This window comes from Camelus dromedarius, chromosome 14 (assembly GCF_036321535.1).
Source record: "Camelus dromedarius isolate mCamDro1 chromosome 14, mCamDro1.pat, whole genome shotgun sequence".
In the NCBI taxonomy this organism is placed as follows: domain Eukaryota; kingdom Metazoa; phylum Chordata; class Mammalia; order Artiodactyla; family Camelidae; genus Camelus; species Camelus dromedarius.
Genome location: NC_087449.1, coordinates 13,309,875 through 13,327,317, shown reverse-complemented (window position 1 = coordinate 13,327,317; position 17,443 = coordinate 13,309,875). Strand labels below are relative to the sequence as shown.

At 39.5% G+C, this 17,443-nt stretch overlaps 1 protein-coding gene across 3 annotated transcripts in view; it reads left to right on the top strand.

Annotated features, from left to right (window-relative positions):
- The window catches only part of AK5 (adenylate kinase 5), a 213,569-nt gene that overhangs the window by 46,114 nt on the left and 150,012 nt on the right, over positions 1 to 17,443 (top strand). For all 3 annotated transcript variants that reach the window (XM_031465421.2, XM_010989052.3, XM_031465420.2), the window contains exon 6: positions 575 to 766. In XM_031465421.2, coding sequence (XP_031321281.1) covers positions 575 to 766 — 192 coding nt within the window. The remainder of the gene's footprint in view (positions 1 to 574; positions 767 to 17,443) is intronic.

Below are 17,443 nucleotides of genomic sequence, written 5' to 3'. Positions count from 1 at the left end.
CTCTTTATTTTATCTTTTTTTTTTTTTTTTTGCTCATCTTTAAAATGGAGATAATATTTACCTTGCTAATTGTTCTGAAGTTTAGCAATATCATAGGAAATAACTTAGCATTGGGCCTGGCATGCAGTTGATACTTTTTAAAGGGCAACAGACAGTAATAATAGCAGGCCTTGTTTGCTGTAGAGAATTTCTGTAGCCCCGTGGTCATCTCCCCTCTGAAGTCAAGTCATGTCGGCCTTTGGCAGAGTTTGGCCTATATTGTTCTTTTTTTTTTTTAATTTAATTTTTTTTTTGGCCTATATTGTTCTTAATTCAACTTGGAAATGTATTTGAGCATAGACAAAAAGTCTTTTCCTGAAATAGGTGGGCCACTGCACACAGCTGTGTGGGTCGAAGTATGCCATTTACCTGGACTGTAATAACAATAGCTCCTCCTGGCTTTGCGTAGAGCCGTAGCCCTGGAAACACACTGGCAAGACCATAACTGGTCAAAAATATGGCAGCCTCAACAGACCCAAAAGACTTGAATGCCACTACCCTCTCACCTTGTCTACTTGTTTGATGCTCTCCACAGATATGTACTCCCGACTTGGTGGTGTTCCTGGCTTGTGCCAATCAGAGACTCAAAGAAAGATTACTGAAGCGTGCAGAGCAACAGGGGCGACCTGATGACAACCTGAAAGCTACCCAAAGGAGACTGATGAACTTCAAGCAGAACGCTGCTCCGTTGGTTAAATACTTCCAGGAGAAGGGGCTCATCATGACAGTAAGTTAGCTGTACTTTTGCATGTCCAGTACGTGAACGACCTTTCAGATTTCTAATTGTCCCATGTTCTTCTCATTTAGAAATCTTTCTACCTTAAATATGTGGCTTCTGTTGGGTACAGATCCAATGAAAACAACTGGTAATTTTGACCTGATTTGCCTTTATTAAACCATTATTAAACCTTTGTTAAGTCATTAAAAAACACTTTCACTTTCATTTAATTAATTTTTACAAAAAAAAAGTGGTAACCCTGGCTAGAATCTTATGGCCCTCAAGTTAAAAATAATTTTAAAATAATTTCTTGATAATTTTAAGCAAAACATGCCCAGTTTCTCAACTCTTCTATCTTTGGAAACCAAGTAAAATTGATAGACTTAAAATTACATAGTTGATAGTGTGTTATATTAGACTTAAACTGTAAATTAGACCTTATCATAGTGTACTGCTTAAAGAAATGAGGTGCTGACAACCCAGAAGACATTTGCGGAGAGTCTGACTTGTCATGGAGAAGTGATATTGTCTCAAAATGGAAGGCCTTGCTCTTTCGGCCCCACTGAACAGCACAAATACTAATTTTTTCGTAAACATTCAGTTTATGTTGTGGTTAATGATATTCAGTGTGCCAAAGAAGAATGAGGCTGAATCACTAGTTATTACGGTCATTAGAAGTTAGAGGAAGCTGGAGGTGAAGATGCAGCCTAAGTCATGATCCCTACATCAAAGAATCAAGTCTAAAATAGAGGAGACAAAGAGGCTCACTGGCCACCTGAGGAAGGCGTTTTACAGAAGATGACACTGAGACCGGAGCAGCTCCGTGGTGCTCCATGGTGGTCCCCGAGCTCCACAGAACCCTCCCCTCAGCCCTTTGGTCTTTCTCACCAGAGTAGAGATTCTTGCCTAGTGGGGTTTTAAGCCCCCGTGGAGAATCCTGTGAACGTGATGCGTCCCCATCCCAATAAAATGCACAGAGGACGCTTCTCATAAATTTTAGGTAAATCTGCTAAATCCCATCTGCAGAGCTCCTATAACCTAACAATTACTGTGTTAAAAAAAAAAAATCTCTTCATTAGCCTAAAATGCCCTTAGACTGAAAGAGACTGTCACGACATTTGAATAATAGTTTTGGTCTTTCTAGCACTATAAGGAAATACTTATTAGAATTTGCCCTTTGAGTCAACGTTGTCATGGCAGAGAACTGTAAATCTGATCTGAAAAGTGTTCACAATGCCAGAGTTCATTTTTGGTCTAAAAGAGATATGAGTGATATGAAAGATTCAAGAAAATCAGGGTGGCTGTTTCTGTGGCTCTTTTTTTGTCGGAGTTGTTGTTTGTTTCTCCTGCAAATTACCATTGCTGACTTCTGCGCTATGTCATGAAAATAGAAATTTACCCTACAGACCAAACCCCAAGCACAAGCTGCAGGGCCAGAGTTTTAATTGATGTTTTCAAGGCTTAAAGGTATTACCGGAGCGTCTCTGATTACTCCCTGTTTGTCACGTTCGTCATCACAAGCAGAGCAGATTTCCCAAATGAATGCAGAGTGAGGACTGTTAATTTACTAATATTTTGCATGGAGGTGAAATGCCATTGCCTCTAATTGAAGGAGTCAATAACAATGCAGATGACAGCCTGTAACCTCCCTGCTAAACCCAGATGAGCTTTAAGATAAACGCCTCTAATTACTGGGAGAAGCCTTGCATTGGAAAGTCACCTTTTGAAAAGCGGTGAGCACAAACGCAGGCTGAGCTCTGGGAAATAGAATTTGAAAGTCTAGTCCGACAGAGGAGCAAGTACTGTATCCTGAACCACATGTCCTCCTGCAGAACCTGGATCGTAGTTCACTTTTGGAGTTAAAATATATTTGGTAGCCTTTCTGCTTTTAAAGATGAATTAAATCATTAAAGTGATCATCCTTACTAATCAAAAGCATATTAAGATCTCAGTAAAAATCAGGGAGTTAAAAGATTAAACCCAAATATTTCTTTTTTCTCTGTAGTTTGTTTTCTTTTTCTTCTACTTGCTCCTCCCAATTAATTCATTTATTCATTCAGTAAATATTTATTAAGAACCGATGGGTGCCAGACACTCTGCTAGGTGTTAGGGGTGCAAAGCTAAATAAACAAGAGGTAAAGATCTTTATTTTATTTCATAACATAGTCCAAACGCCTGGAACAGTACCCCTCTGGTACATAGTATGTTCCCAGTAAATGAACAGAGCTTGCAGTCTGTGGGGAAACAGATAGTTAACATCGAGTTATTAAGTGTGATGACTGTTGCAAAAGAGAATGTACAGGGTGCCCTCACATATGTCAGGCACTACAGGAATTCCCTGTAGTGAGGAGAACAGACTCTCTCCCCAACCCTACCTCGCGAGTGGGATTAATCACTGATCTTGGTGTGACGTTCTGAAAGATCACAGAGACCACATACCGCTTAGTCCAGGTGAGAAACTTGGTCTTGGTGCTCTTCCTCCCTCGGGCTTTGGAATCTGAAACCTCACTTGGAATCTCAGCTCCACTGCCGTTGAGTAAATTCGCGGTGCTCTAGGACCTGGTCGCCATCTGTAGGTTGGAGATGACACTCCTTACTGCATGTGTTGCTGTATGGGTGAAATGAGAGAATGCATGTGGCCTGGTCTGGAGAGACCGTGTGTAAGACGTATCATGCAGCCACATTGCCTGGTCCAGATTCCTGCTGCGTCTCCTAGCACCTGTGTGACCCCCTGCAGGTTACTTCTTTTTCTCTGAGTCAAATGCTTGACCTGTAAAATGGGTATACTCATCCGTCCTACCTCAGTGTAATTACAAGGAGTAAGTGGATATCAAGTGCTTAGAACAGTGCCTGGAATGTCGTAAGGGCGATGTGATTGACGTTGCTTTGTAATTTGCCTGTTTCCTCCTTTTTCTTCCTTCCACCTCAAATGCCAATTTTTGGAATCTACAATTACCACTTAAAAATCTGTGCTCTTTGAGGGTTTTCTGTTGCCTTTTCTCACATAGATGGATTATTGAAGAAATCCAAAATGAAGAATTTAGGTTGTAAAACCTTCTTGCCAGATTCACTGTTTTTCTTTGAAAGTGTCTGTTAATCTGTTATAAAATTGTCCCAATGTTTTCTTTGATATCTTTGTCACCCATATAATCAAGCTATACAATGGCTGTGTCTGAATATGGTGGTTGAATTGTAACAGATGTCAACTCATTCTTTTTTTCTTTTTTACTTCAGCATTAACGGTATCTGTTGGCAGATTTGACTAAAGAACAAACAAACCTAGTTTAACTGGAGAAAAAAATCTAATCAAAATAGCCAGGAAAACATGCTGTTGCCTGAAATACTGTATCTTATTGACATGGTTCCCATCACATGGACTGCTTCATTTTTATTCTTTTATTACACTTGTCTGTATACCGCCATCTGTGCAAGTATGAATTGAACGGTATGAAATCACAAGCCTGGTATACTGGGGACTTCAGAGAATCGTTTCAGACAAGCTTGTGGTTTTTTTTTTTAACTTACCGTAGGTTGGATGTGATAGTTCATCATGTCTTTTACAGCTTTTTTGCTTCTAATTAAAGATTAGGATGCTGTGAGTTCCCAAAGATTGTCTGAAGTGTCTCTTCAAAGTTTGAGCAGCACTGGGATTAGGAAAGCTACTTATTTAGTCTTTAGTGAGTAAGTTGTGTCTCATGACATTTTGGAGCAGTTGGACTTGATGAAACTGTATAAAAGCCTCAATAATAGATCTGTTTAGTGATAATTTTTTATTTTATTTTAAAAGCTTTTTTTATTAAAAAAAATAGCCTTCGTTTTAGTCATCTTCACAAGCTAGAACGTTTTTAAAGAAATAGTTAAAACAGGCCAAGTCATTGTATGCTTGATGAACTCTTTAAAAAACAAATGCAGGGTTTTGTTATTTTTTAAGAAGAGTCTTTTAATATGCTTGAAAAATAATAGGGTAAGATGTAGTGTTTATGTCATTATTTTCCAAAATGCATTGTGCCACTGGATATTCCAATCAGTGGGAACAAGACGCAGCTTGCCAGAGAAATGGTTGCCTGCCCATGTGCATCGAGCAAATGCTGCTTAATAGTGACGACCATCGTGAAGGCCCACATTAGTTTCAGACTGTGAAGTAAGCTAATGGTCATTGTTCTTCCAGACTTTTTATAGGAGGAAGCAAGAGAGGCAAAGTTTAAAACTGAGAAGTGAGCTATAGTCATAAGACGCAGGAAGAGACTTGCTAACTAGTACCTTGACTTACTGACTGGATCTCTTCAGCCAGGAAAGGGAGAGGGTCTTTGGTAAAATCAGGATTATTTCTTGTTCACCAACACCAACTTCCCTAGGGAAGCAGGTGAGGAACTAATTATAAACCATCTTAGCATATAGCAAGGCACATGGACCAGTAATTCCCTAATTTCAGTATATAGTAGATCAGAAAAAATTGTAATGGCACTGAGATGAAGTTGGCTTGTTTTTTAAGGCTTTACTTTTCTAAAGCAATTTTAGGTTCACAACAAACTTGAGAGGAAGAAACAAGAGATTTCTTATATACTCCCTGCCTCTATGCATGCATGGCCTCCCTCATTATAAACATCCCCCACCAGAGTGGGACATTTGTTACAACTGATGAACCTATGCTGACACATCACCATCACCCAAAGTCTGTAGTGTACCCTGGGGTTCACTCTTGGTGTTGTACATTCTGTGTTTTTGGACAAGTGAATAATGACATGTGTTCATCATTATCATATCATGCAGTGTTTTCACTGCCCTTAGATACCTCTGTGCTCTGCTTGTTCCTCTCTTACCCACCCCATCCCCTTAGCTTGGCTCCTGGCAACCACTGATGCTTTTACTATCTGCATAGCTTTACCTTTTCCAGAATGTCATATAGTTGGAATCACAATATGTAGCGTTTTCAGACTGGCTTCTCTCACTTAGTAATATACATTTTAATTTCCTCCATGTTGCTTCAAAGCTTGATAGCTCATTTGTTTTGAGCACTAAATAATATCCCCTTGTTTGGATATACCATAGTTTATTTATCCATTCACCTACTAAGGGGCATCATGGGTACTTCAGTTTTGGCAATTATGAATAAAGGCTGCTATAAATATTCATGTGCAGGTTTTTGTGTGCATGTAAGTTTTCAGTTCATTTGGATAAATACCAAGGAGCATGACTGGTAGATGATGTGGTAAAAGTATGTGTAGTTTTGTAAGAAACCATTAAACTGTCTTCCAAAGTGGCTGTACCATTTTGCATTCTCACCAGTGATGTGTGAGAGTTCCTGTTGCTCCATTTTGTCATCAGCATTTGGTGTAGTCAGTGTTCCAGATTTTGGCCATTCTAGTAGGTATACAGTGGTATCTTATTGTTGCTTTAATTTGCATTCCCAGGTTGACTTTTTTAAAATTTTACTAAGTGAGGGTATTAGAAAGAAAAAAAAAATCTATTGATAGGGATATTTTGGGCACAAAAAATTTAGAAATGGCAGCTCCAAATAAAGTCTCTAAATGAATGTTGGCTTTCAGAAAAACTCCCAGTGTTTGCCTTATTTTCCTCATTTCTTTGTGGTTTAGGGAACGCTTCATCACAAACTGGCTTCGGTGCTAGGGCGCCCCGGCGTAGAGACACGTCCTTGTCAAAACCACACCACTGTTGAGGCATTGTGTCTGAGCCCTCAGAGGAACCCCCTGGCGCTGCATTTGCTCAATTTGCCCCATGTGACTTCCTTTGAATATGAGAATCCTCCCATTATGTATTTCAAATTTACCACTGAAATTATGTAATTCCCATCCCACCAGGCACTCTTAGCCAGAGGGGAAATAAACAAGAATAGTAAAAGTTAATTTAGGCAGAGCTGCTGAGTACTTATCTGTTAATTAACTTCCATTTTCATAGGAATCAACACTAACCTTTAAAATACAAGTACTCTTATCCCTGAACTCCCAGTGCACAGTCCTCAGTTAGTTACCACCATCTCCACCAGCACCACTGCACAGAATCGGAACAGCACAGACTCTCAGCAGACTCGGCAGCTCACCTAAACACAAGAAAGGCAATGAAAACACTTGGTAACAGTTTACTCAAACAAACCCGTTCCCCTAAAATTACGAGGAGGAAAATCCCGTCATTGTATCTCAATGCCTGAGGTTGATAAATTTGTAATATACAAAACAGGGAAGCTGTACTTCCTTTATTTTTTTTTATTTTTTTTCTTGAGTTATAGTCATTTTACAATGTTGTATCAAATTCCAGTGTAGAGCACGATTTTTCAGTTATGTATTTCCTTTAAATGCCATCACTTATTATATCCTGTTTAAACACCCGTTACGTAACCAAAATCCCCCACTAATCCTATTTAGTGGATTCAGTAACTAAAACAGAAAACAGTCGAGGAGGAGTTTTCAAAGGTTAATAGATGAGAAAGGCTGTGGAGCTATTCTGTAAGATATTTACCTGGGTGACAGTGGTGTATATGTGCACCTGGATATATGTCCCTCTGAATTGTTTTAAATTCAAAGTCTTTTTAAATCAAATAGACAGTACCTTCAGCATGAAACCTGATACTAAAAGAAACTCAATGTGAAGTGCTCTGAAGAAACATGAGAAATACCCATTTTTGACTTGACTCAACAGTAGCTTACAAGGAGTCACACTGTCTGGGCAACAGCATTTATCAGATCCTCCCATGTGCAGAGCTGGCAAGACCGTGCTGCCCTGGAAAAAGTACCGTGGCTCACTTAGGAGGGTACCTTCTCGGTGGGTTCGTCAGTGGGACCCACTTAATTTACCTGTTAACATAAATCTTTGTAATCCTGGTTTTAAAATATCTAGAAATTGAAAAGTGAATCTGATTACTTTCAAAACTGTCATTACTGTAGGCTCTAAAAACTAAAATACTATTATGATACCCATTTCATTCTTGGATCTTTTGTATAGAAAGGAAAATTAAAAGCACTGAGAGATAGAGACAGTTATTTGCTCACGAAATAGCAATCCGCATCTAGCAAAGTAACATCCACAGTCCTGGGATAAATTATGCTGGTTGCTAAACAGCATCAAAACCAAAACAGGGAGAACACGCAGATACCGTATTTATAGCTAATTCTGGCGTTCTGTCTCAGTAACGAGCGCGCTGCCCTGACTCACAACTTTCCATACCCAGAGCTCACTCAGCATCAGGCCTATTCACACTCCACTGGCAGAGAGCAAACCAAGTGACTCAGAAAGCGCATTTCCTTTCAAAGTGGGAAATTGATGCCAATTATATGGCGAACCTATTTTCGGTGCCTATCGAGAAGAGCTCTCACGCCAGCAAATGCGGTATTCTCATTGTGATGTTTCTTAGAGGTGTTCACGGGAAGAACGAGGAGTGAACTTAAAGGATGAACATGACTCCTTCCCCATAAGATACCTTTCTGTTAATTTTATTATTACAAACTCTCATGAAATGGAGTCCAAAAAGCCCCACTTAATACGCTTTAATCATCTTAAGTATAAAGTAGGGTCTTCACATGATAACCATGAAATAATGGTGTGGACAAAATCAAGATAATATTCAAGTGAACATATTTGGAAGATTCATGTTAAGAAAATGCTGATTCCAAGAACTATTATTGACAGGTCTACCTAAGAATAGTTTAAAGCCTGTGCTGTTTCCATGGGACTGCCTTTTACAACATCTTGTCTTTATTTGTAATTTTTGAAATAAAATAAAACAGATTCATAGATGGTGACTGAATGTCATGTCATACTAACCGCTTCCTGTAAACTCTTGTTTCAAACCTACAGTTCCTGACAGAAAAAGGTACACACACACACACACACACACACACTCATACACTCACACACACAGATTTTCAGCTGGTCACTTCTCCAAGAGATGCTCTGTGATCAGGGTGGTAATTACAATAGTGTCAATGAACATTCCACACACTTGCAGAATTAAGTCTTAATCTACTTTAATATGTTATACAGAAATTTACTGAGAACGTGGTAAAGTTCTTGGACTATTTTTTTTTATGTTTCAGACCAAACGAATTGGCATTGATCAATATTTTTAAATAGAGACAGCACTATAGTGGAATTAAGTGACCAAAAAAAAGGAAAGAAGACAAAAGAAAAGAAAAAGACCAGGCATGTAAGACTTAACTAGTGAGGAAAATACAAGAATATGTTATAAACAGATGGTGTCTTAAAAAACAATAGCTAACAATTTACAGTGTTTAATAGATGCTTGGTACTATTCAAAGTGCTTCACGTGTGGTAGGTCATTAATCCTCACCATATCTCCATGAGGCAAATATACTTATCATTTACATTTTTTAAAGGGAAAAGTGAAATACTTGAAAGGGTAGCTGGCCCAGGATCCCACAAGAGCAGTAGAGCCTTGGCCCAGATCCCGGGCACTGACCCCAGAAGCAGCCCTTGTGATTGCTATACTGTCCCTTCATTAAAATGTGACACTTATGACTCCAGATCGTGAAGAGAAGGCCCATTGCTGCTTTCTCCGGGCATTTATCATTTGATAAGCAATTCTATTCAGCTATAATCTCTTCATTTCTGTTTCTCAGGTTAGAATAAATGAGAACATGAATTCTATGAGTGCATTACACTGAGAGGTTTTTAAAAAAGTAATTTTGCTAGATGACAGATGTAAAATAATTAAGAAAATTCATAAAATTGATTAATCTGAGCACACAAGAAGAAAATTTTACCGGGAATGGCCAATTGTTGGGCCTTGTATATTTGCTTATCTACACCACCCATCATCTTCTGACCTTGCTCAGCTCTACAAATCAAATGCAGAACCAGGCCCGCAGTTCTGCTTCAGGCAAAGCCCTGTCCTTGTCTCCTCTGAGTTTTATAGTTCATCTTCCCCATTATGACAGTGCTTTTATAGTCATCCATTCAATTGTATCGAGGGCCTACTGCGTGTCAGATGAAAAGCAAGGAGCAGACCAGGCACTGCAGGGAATACAGAGATGATGCGGAGACATAGGTCTGCCTTTGTGGAGTCTGCGTGCGGCAATGATGTAAACAAAAATAACTTGAATATAGCCCAGGAAAGGATCAGTGCCACACACAGCGGTATAATAACATACCAGGATGAGTCAGGCGGGGAAGTGACTTCCTCCTGGAAAGAGTAACTAGAGTAACTTACTAGAAATGTTGGCCCTTGTGGGGTGGGTAAAAGAACCCAGAAATGGGAAGGTAGGCTTTAAAAGCAGACATGAGCAGACACAAGGCATGTAGGGTATATGACGGAGTCGTGAGAATTAGAAAAGAAGGGGGACAGTGTGCTGCAGTCACAGTAAGGAAGGCCTCGAAGTGCTCAGCTAAGGAAGAAGGGTTATTTTGTGGGCAGGGGTGAGCCATAAAGGCTCTGAGCAAAGGAATAACACAACTAGAAATATAAGCTGGTAGTTGTGTGTAAAACCCTGAGTGGAGGAAGTGTTTGGGAGGGAGTTGATAAGGGCATAGGATGGCATGGTTACTGGGGGTGCACAAGGCTTTACTTCTCCATGGGGCAGGACCTATAACTATCTGGAACCAACTACAAACACGGGAATAACCAAAAAAGAGCTTGAGTTAAAATAGCACTCATAGATCATCTGCAGATGAGATGTAACATGCTGTTTACCAACGTAACCATTTGGTTTCCCATTTGGACACTATTCATGGCAGAGTTGAAAGAAAAGGCAACGTAATGTACTAAGGACTGTGACTAGCTAAAGCACTGTCAGGTAACATCAAAATCCAAGCAAAGAGACAGCAGATTCAGTTGAATTATCAGTTATTCTTTCCATAAATAATTGTTTCAAAATAACTCACATAGTAAATAAGTTAATGATTTAAGTGGAAAAAAAGTTTGGATATATCTGGAACCATTTATTTCCAGGAAGACAGCCTGATACATCTTACAAATATGAGGGTCATGGTTCCATAGTCAGTTATCATTAAGAAAAGAAAAAGATTTATACCTTTCAGGGATGTGTTTGACTACAAGTAACAGAATGGCTGGATAGCAGTGGCTTAAACAAACAGGTTTATTTGACTTGTGCAAAAATAAATACAGTGATGGATGATCCAAGGCTAACATAGTGACTTAATGGTGTCATTAAGGAACCGTTCTCCTCCTGTCTTCCTGTTCCACCCTCTTTGATTCATTTCCTCATTGTAACAAAATGGTTGCTGCTGCTCTAGTCATCAAATTCACATTCCAAATAGGACAAAGGGGTTAGGGCAAGGGGCTGGGCAGCCATATCTATTTCCCTTCACTAGGAAAATAAGAGCTTTCCCATAAGTTTCCTCTCCCTCCCTCATTGACTCACACTTTGGTCTCATCAGTTAGAACTGGGTCACATGTTTTCCCCTGCCTTCAAGGGAGGGTGGGAAATGAATTATTTAGCTCCCCAGGCTTTGAGGTAGAGGAAATCAAAGGAAAAGAGTTTGGACAAATGTTAAATAAACCAACCTACAATAATGACTACAGGGTTTTTTAAAAATTCCATTTTCTTTTTAAAAGATATTGGGAAATACATTTGCTAGTCATTCTGTCCAAAGTAGTTAAAGTAGAAAGTGCCTGTGCTTAATAATAACTACTTTTCAGTAAGTACTTTAAATATTCTATGACCTTTATCCCCTTTATGTCTAAGTCTCACAACTGTCCTTAAAGTTTAATGAAGGAAATAGGCTCAGAGAGGTTCAGGAACATACCGTCAGTGCCAGAGCCAGTAAAGGAGGGAGCTGAGGTTTGAAACAGGTCTTGTCTCACAGAGTCCACTCAGTTAATATAAGAGATTGAGTCACACTTGCAGCCAAGAAAAGAATTAGCCTCTCTCTCAAAACAGTCAGAAACGATACTGATAAAGCCATCGTGATGGGCAATGCAAGATGCTGTTGACTGAGAAATCTACTTTGGGGAGAAATGAAGGAGAACTCACATACTATAGCAAGGGCCACGCCAGCTCTATGCCTCTTTTACCTCCTTTAATCGTTATCCCTTTTAATCACTAAACTCTGTAAGGTAGGGATTAAAATTATTCAGTGCCTTGGATGTTCCAGCTGTTACACCTACCTTACCTCACTTCGGGTAAGGACAAGAGCTCGCAGTCCTTTCTCAGATAAATCCTAAACTGTACAGCCTGACCCTTGCCTCACTCACGCCGTGTCACACACTCTCATTACTCTTCCTTCTCCAGTCTGTCCTGCCTCACCCTTCAGATGCAGCACAGGCTGTTGTCGTGTCTGCTGTGTCTGCTCCCCTCATCTGTCATTCTGCCTCACCTCGCCAGCCTCTGGAAGCCTCTCACCCGGGCACAGTCCCAAGAATGGTGCTTCTACTTTGTTCACCCTGACCTAGCAGGTGGGACATAGACGGATATGCAGACCTGCCCCTGCTCTGAAGGACGCCCGTGGATAGGGGAGGAGAGGAGATGAATGAGTGGCCTCAGTGCATCGGACCATTACATGATAGAAGGATACACAGAGGGCTGCCAGAGGGAATGAATGGCCTCTGCCTTCTCCATGGCAACTCCTGTGGGACTAAATGAACTCAAAACACTCTGGGCCAATCTATGGAGGTTACTCCATGCATTCAAGGAAGTAATCAGATGCTTGAAATTACTGAGTGAGGAGTCATAGTCATTACCATGTTCAGGATTGGAAATGGGAATAGGTGGACAGAAAAGACAGAATCAAGGGCTAGACAGCCAGGGATGGAGTGAGGAAATAAAAGAAATTTTATGTTAACCATTCTGATTTCTTGTGGATTCCCCTCTACCTAATTTAGAAATTTGAGTATAGTATAAAATAAACTTTAAAACATACTCATCCATCAATTTCTTTCTAGGCAATTGTTTTGAGATTTCTAGTTAGTATAGAGTACTCGAATATTAATGAAGACGCTGATTTTTGGCTTTCACATCTCCTGTATAAAGTAACAAAATAAACCTGAAATTAAAAGGATGTCTGTAGAACAGAGGCCCGGACGTGTGTAGGTTGTAGCATGACCTGGACTGTTCTCTTCAGGAACCAGGTCAGCAGGAACAGCCAGAATAGTACTGGATACACAGAGTGCTTTAAAATGTTTATTGAATTCATGCATTAATGTAGGAGTTGGACTGAATGAATTAGTTCTAATAAGTTGAGTGTGAACTAGACCTTGTTGAGACTTCATTCATTTGGATAAGTAGCTTTTGTGGTAGTGTTTTAAACTCAGAAATGCCTGCTGTCTTCCTGTAGTCTGGCCTCTGACCGTGGCCAGGTCACAGGTTATTTGAAGGTGTCAGCAACCGTGAGAGAAGATACCAAGGAGTATTGCGTCAAACAGTTTCTACAATTGCCGTCAAATTCAGGATCAAGGACGACAAAGAGAAACAATGGATTTATTTTAAGAATCTTGTTTCTTACCTGAAAATTTAATTTGAAAACATCCAGATTGTCGTGCAATGTAACAGGATTTTTCTTCTCTCCTGAAACTTCTGCTTAAAAATCTGAATACAGACATCACCGTCATTTGATATATACTTGATAGTGTTTATTTTTAGTTTTTCTGCCACAGCTTCAGAGTGCATATGTTCATGACAAATTCATTCTGACAGAAGTCCCGAAAGATGACATGATCCTTTACAACTGAATTCAGTGGTAATTTCCAACTAAACCCTCTCTGTCTCAGAAGATCTTAAAGCCTCAGGTGCAGTCCTCTTGGCGCTGTCAGCAATGTTGGGTGACTGCAGCTTACTTCTGATTGCCTTTTCATTTCAGCAATCCCATCTGAATTCCTAAAACACTGAAATCTGATATTAACAATATCAATTAATTAGTTTCCTAAAATCTCATGGGTAGACAATTCCACACTGGCACTGCTTGACTCCGTTTTCTGTGAAATGACCGCTCTGCTTTAAAATTGGAAGAGAAGAGAAAAAACACGGGAGACTTCAGTTGACTCAGATTATTTTCTCTCACTTGTAGCTGCTCTCAGATTGCATTCTCTTCAGCTAGGGGCTGTTTGCCCAGGCTTTGCCCTCTCGCTGCAGTCCTGATCCCCTCCGCCACTCTGCCTGGACCTGGCTGGGCTGTCACGTTGGAGATGGCTTCCTCTGGGAAGCCACTCCGTCAGCGACAGATACCCCACCTATGAGCTCCCCTCACACTTCTTTGTGATCCCTATTGTGACGCTTACTACATTCTTTTATAATTCCACTTCTTTGTGATTCTAGTGTCTTTGAACCATAATTCTGCTGTCTTTATAACTGCACTTCTACTTTATTCTTTATAATTTTACTATTGTCCTCAGTATTTTATTTCCAGCACCTGACTCAGAGGCTATAAGTTTGCCTTCGATATACATTTACTTAATGAATATTCATGGGTTGTCAATTATAGGATGACCTTCAGAAATATGTGGGGGAATACACGGGGAGAGAGGGAGCAAAAACAAAGCCAAAAATACTTTTCCACTCGAAAGCCTTTTCTTGCATCCTCTCTGCAGTTATTCCGAGGTAACACCATTTAAGAATTCTACTCTTAAGTCTTTTCTTGTTTTCCTTTTAAGTGTTAGTTCTCTGGATTCCAAAGTTAAGTCTTAAACTGCACATCTGATTTTGATTTCTTTTTTGTTCCACACTCTCATAAGATAAATTTGAATTCTTCAAATAACACAAATTTCAGAAAGAATATGCAATGTCACTGAGGCAAAAGTTCCCCGAGGGAAAATATTTTGACTGATTTCTTTACCACTATTACCCCAAGCGCCTAGAACACTGCCTGGCATGTAATAGATGCTCAATAAATAAATATGTAATGAATGAAACATAGATTTAAACCAGCATCCTAAAACATTCTAGATTTGGAGACATAAAGAGAAGAATCTAGAAAAACAATGAACATGACCAGACATGTGAGAGCAGCATCATTTATCAGTGAGAAATACAGGGCCAGTGATTTAAAATTTGGAAGCAAATAAAAAAACAAAAAAAACCATTGGAGGCAAACCGATCCTGGACATAGGTCATTAACCATCTCTTGACCTTGTACAAGTAACAGAAACTCTCAGGGCCTCAGTTATGAAATTTGAAAAACTGAATCTCATGCTATGTACCTCCTAGGTAGGTTGTGAGGATTAAGTAAGAAAAGGTAATTAAAGCATTTGACGCAGTGCCCCGCACAGAAAACACTGATCAGACATGGCTGTCGTTACTGGCATTATTACCTCGATGGTGCGGCCCCCTGTGTTACGGTGACCACATGTGCTGTGCTACTGTCTCGTCTTGACTCCTTTATTATGTTGGAGCTGACAAGAGAGAAATTCCTATATTCCAGTGACTTTTTTTTTAAAGGTGGCCTCTGCAACGCCTGTGCAATGATGAACTGAGAAAATTGAGCCCAGCTGAACAGTCTGAAAGACGCATTGCCAAACCTGCCGCCAGCTGTAAAAGCCCTTCAGAAGCTGCTTTACAGGCTCTCGATGTTGCTTGCTTTCTTCTCTCTTTTCTTCCAATTTTGCCTTCACTCCCTTCCCTGATTTCACCCCTGTTTCTCGCTCCCTGGGGATGGTCTCGGACACCAAGAACGATGGGCAGGGCTGCTGGTTCCTACATGTGTTCACGCCCGTATCATTCAAAACCCTGCTCAATCTCTAATGCAGTCAAAGGAACCCCATGCTAGGGAAATGCTGCAAGGGCACCGATGATAAATATGATATCCCGCAAAACGTAGTGCGGTATTGTCGGCCAACAGCTGGCTTTGAAGTCACAAAGACCGTGGTTTTGAATCCTGGCAAGGTTTTTAACTTTTCTAAGCTGGAGGATCCTCATCTGTAAAATGGGGTTGGAGTTAACTGACTTGCAAGATTAATTAAGATGAGAAATAATATGAATAAAGCACCCATATCACATGGGTGGTTAAATAAATGACATCTGCAGTTGTTAGTGGAGTCTGTAGCCCGGGCCCTAAAACACTTAGAAACAGGTCTAATCAAAATATGTCCAAAATACTAATAATGAATAACAGCTTACCCTTATCGAGCACCTCACTATCCTGCACAACATCATGCAAGTAAGGAAGTTTTAGGAAGATGACTGTGCCCGGGGATTAACTCCCCTCCATCAGGTGTTCATGATGTCTGAGGTACATCCATTCAAGGTGATGGGTTCCATGGGGAAGCTGAAATCCAGTTCTGAAAGCTACTCATTACTTTCCAAAATGACTAAATCAGGAGACAACTCCAACAGCTCCTTATTTTAATGGAGACATTTTTCAGAAGAAATGTCAGCCACAAATCTGTCTTGGCAGATGCATGCTATGTTATTTTCTATCCTTTTCTTTCTCAACATTGGCAAGCGGAGCTGCCTGAAGGATGAGCAGCTTTCAAGTTTCTCTCGAGAGGAGGAAAAATGGAGTCTGTTTACTTCTGTTTTTAATTCTTTTTCTGTAAAAATCTTCTGCTTCCATTTTAGAACAAGTAATATTTATGGAGAGGTTTTGTGTGTGTGTGTGCCCACGCGTGAGTGGGTGTCAGGGGTAAGGAATGCAGACAAGTACAAAGCATCCATTATTCTGCAACCCAGAAATAACCCCTGTTAACATTTTGGGTCTTTTCTAGGCAGTGTTTTTCTGTGATATTTTGACAATACGGTAGCTGAAATCATTTTGTACTCTGCACTAAACACTTTTTAACTTAAAATTATAGTATAAGCATATTTGCAAGACACTTATTTTCCATTTTGAAGCCTCAGTAATAGTGAGTGGCCTAGGGTATATACTCCAGAGAACTGACATGGAGTTCAGACAAGAAGATGTGAGAGCACACAAATGAGAGTATTGTTTACTCCAGTCCAGGTGATCTGAGGGGTTGAAAGGTCCATATTTCTTATGCATTTATAGGACACTGCAGATCACTGTGGGATCCATAAAAGACTCAACACAGCTCCTGACCCCTCAGAGTTTACAATCTGGTCCCAGAAATGAAGCTAAGATATGAAAACATTAGAGAAAAGCAGAGGGTTAAGCTGTTCTTTTGACTACAAGTACACCTTTGCCTTAATTATTGAAAAAGGATTCTCAGATCTTGAATTTCTTCTATCCTTAGCTCTACAGTTTTAAAATGAATCATGCTTTAGAGAAGTATTTCTTTCTTACCTCAGACATAATTATAATTTTACCCCCAACAATGTGATTTGCCAATTGAATAGTAAGTTTCCAGCCCACCTCAAAAAAAAAAAAAAAAATGAGAGGAAAGAAAAGATCTATTTTTGTAAACTCAGATCATTTATAATGATTGGTTTAAATTAAAACTAGTATTTTATAGAGGAGAAAAAAGTCCCTTGGACTCAAAAAAGAAAAAAGAATTATAAAATGAGAAAGCTCTTTAAGATTCTGTTAGTTTGTGTTTTAGAAAAAAATGTAAATTATTTCTTTCTGCCAGAAGCATTATAAGGAATATTTTTACATGATTATGTTACTATGGAAAAATCCCATGTGTTTGGTTATGTCTGGAAGGTGGAATTAAGAATAATTTGTATCTTTTTTCTTCTCCTTTTCTACAAATTTTTCTATTATAATAAGTGTTCTTTTGATAATCTAAAAAAAGAAAAATTACTAAGAACTCATACACTTGAAGATCAAAAATAACAGAATGTGGACCAATTTAAATAAATAAGAAAT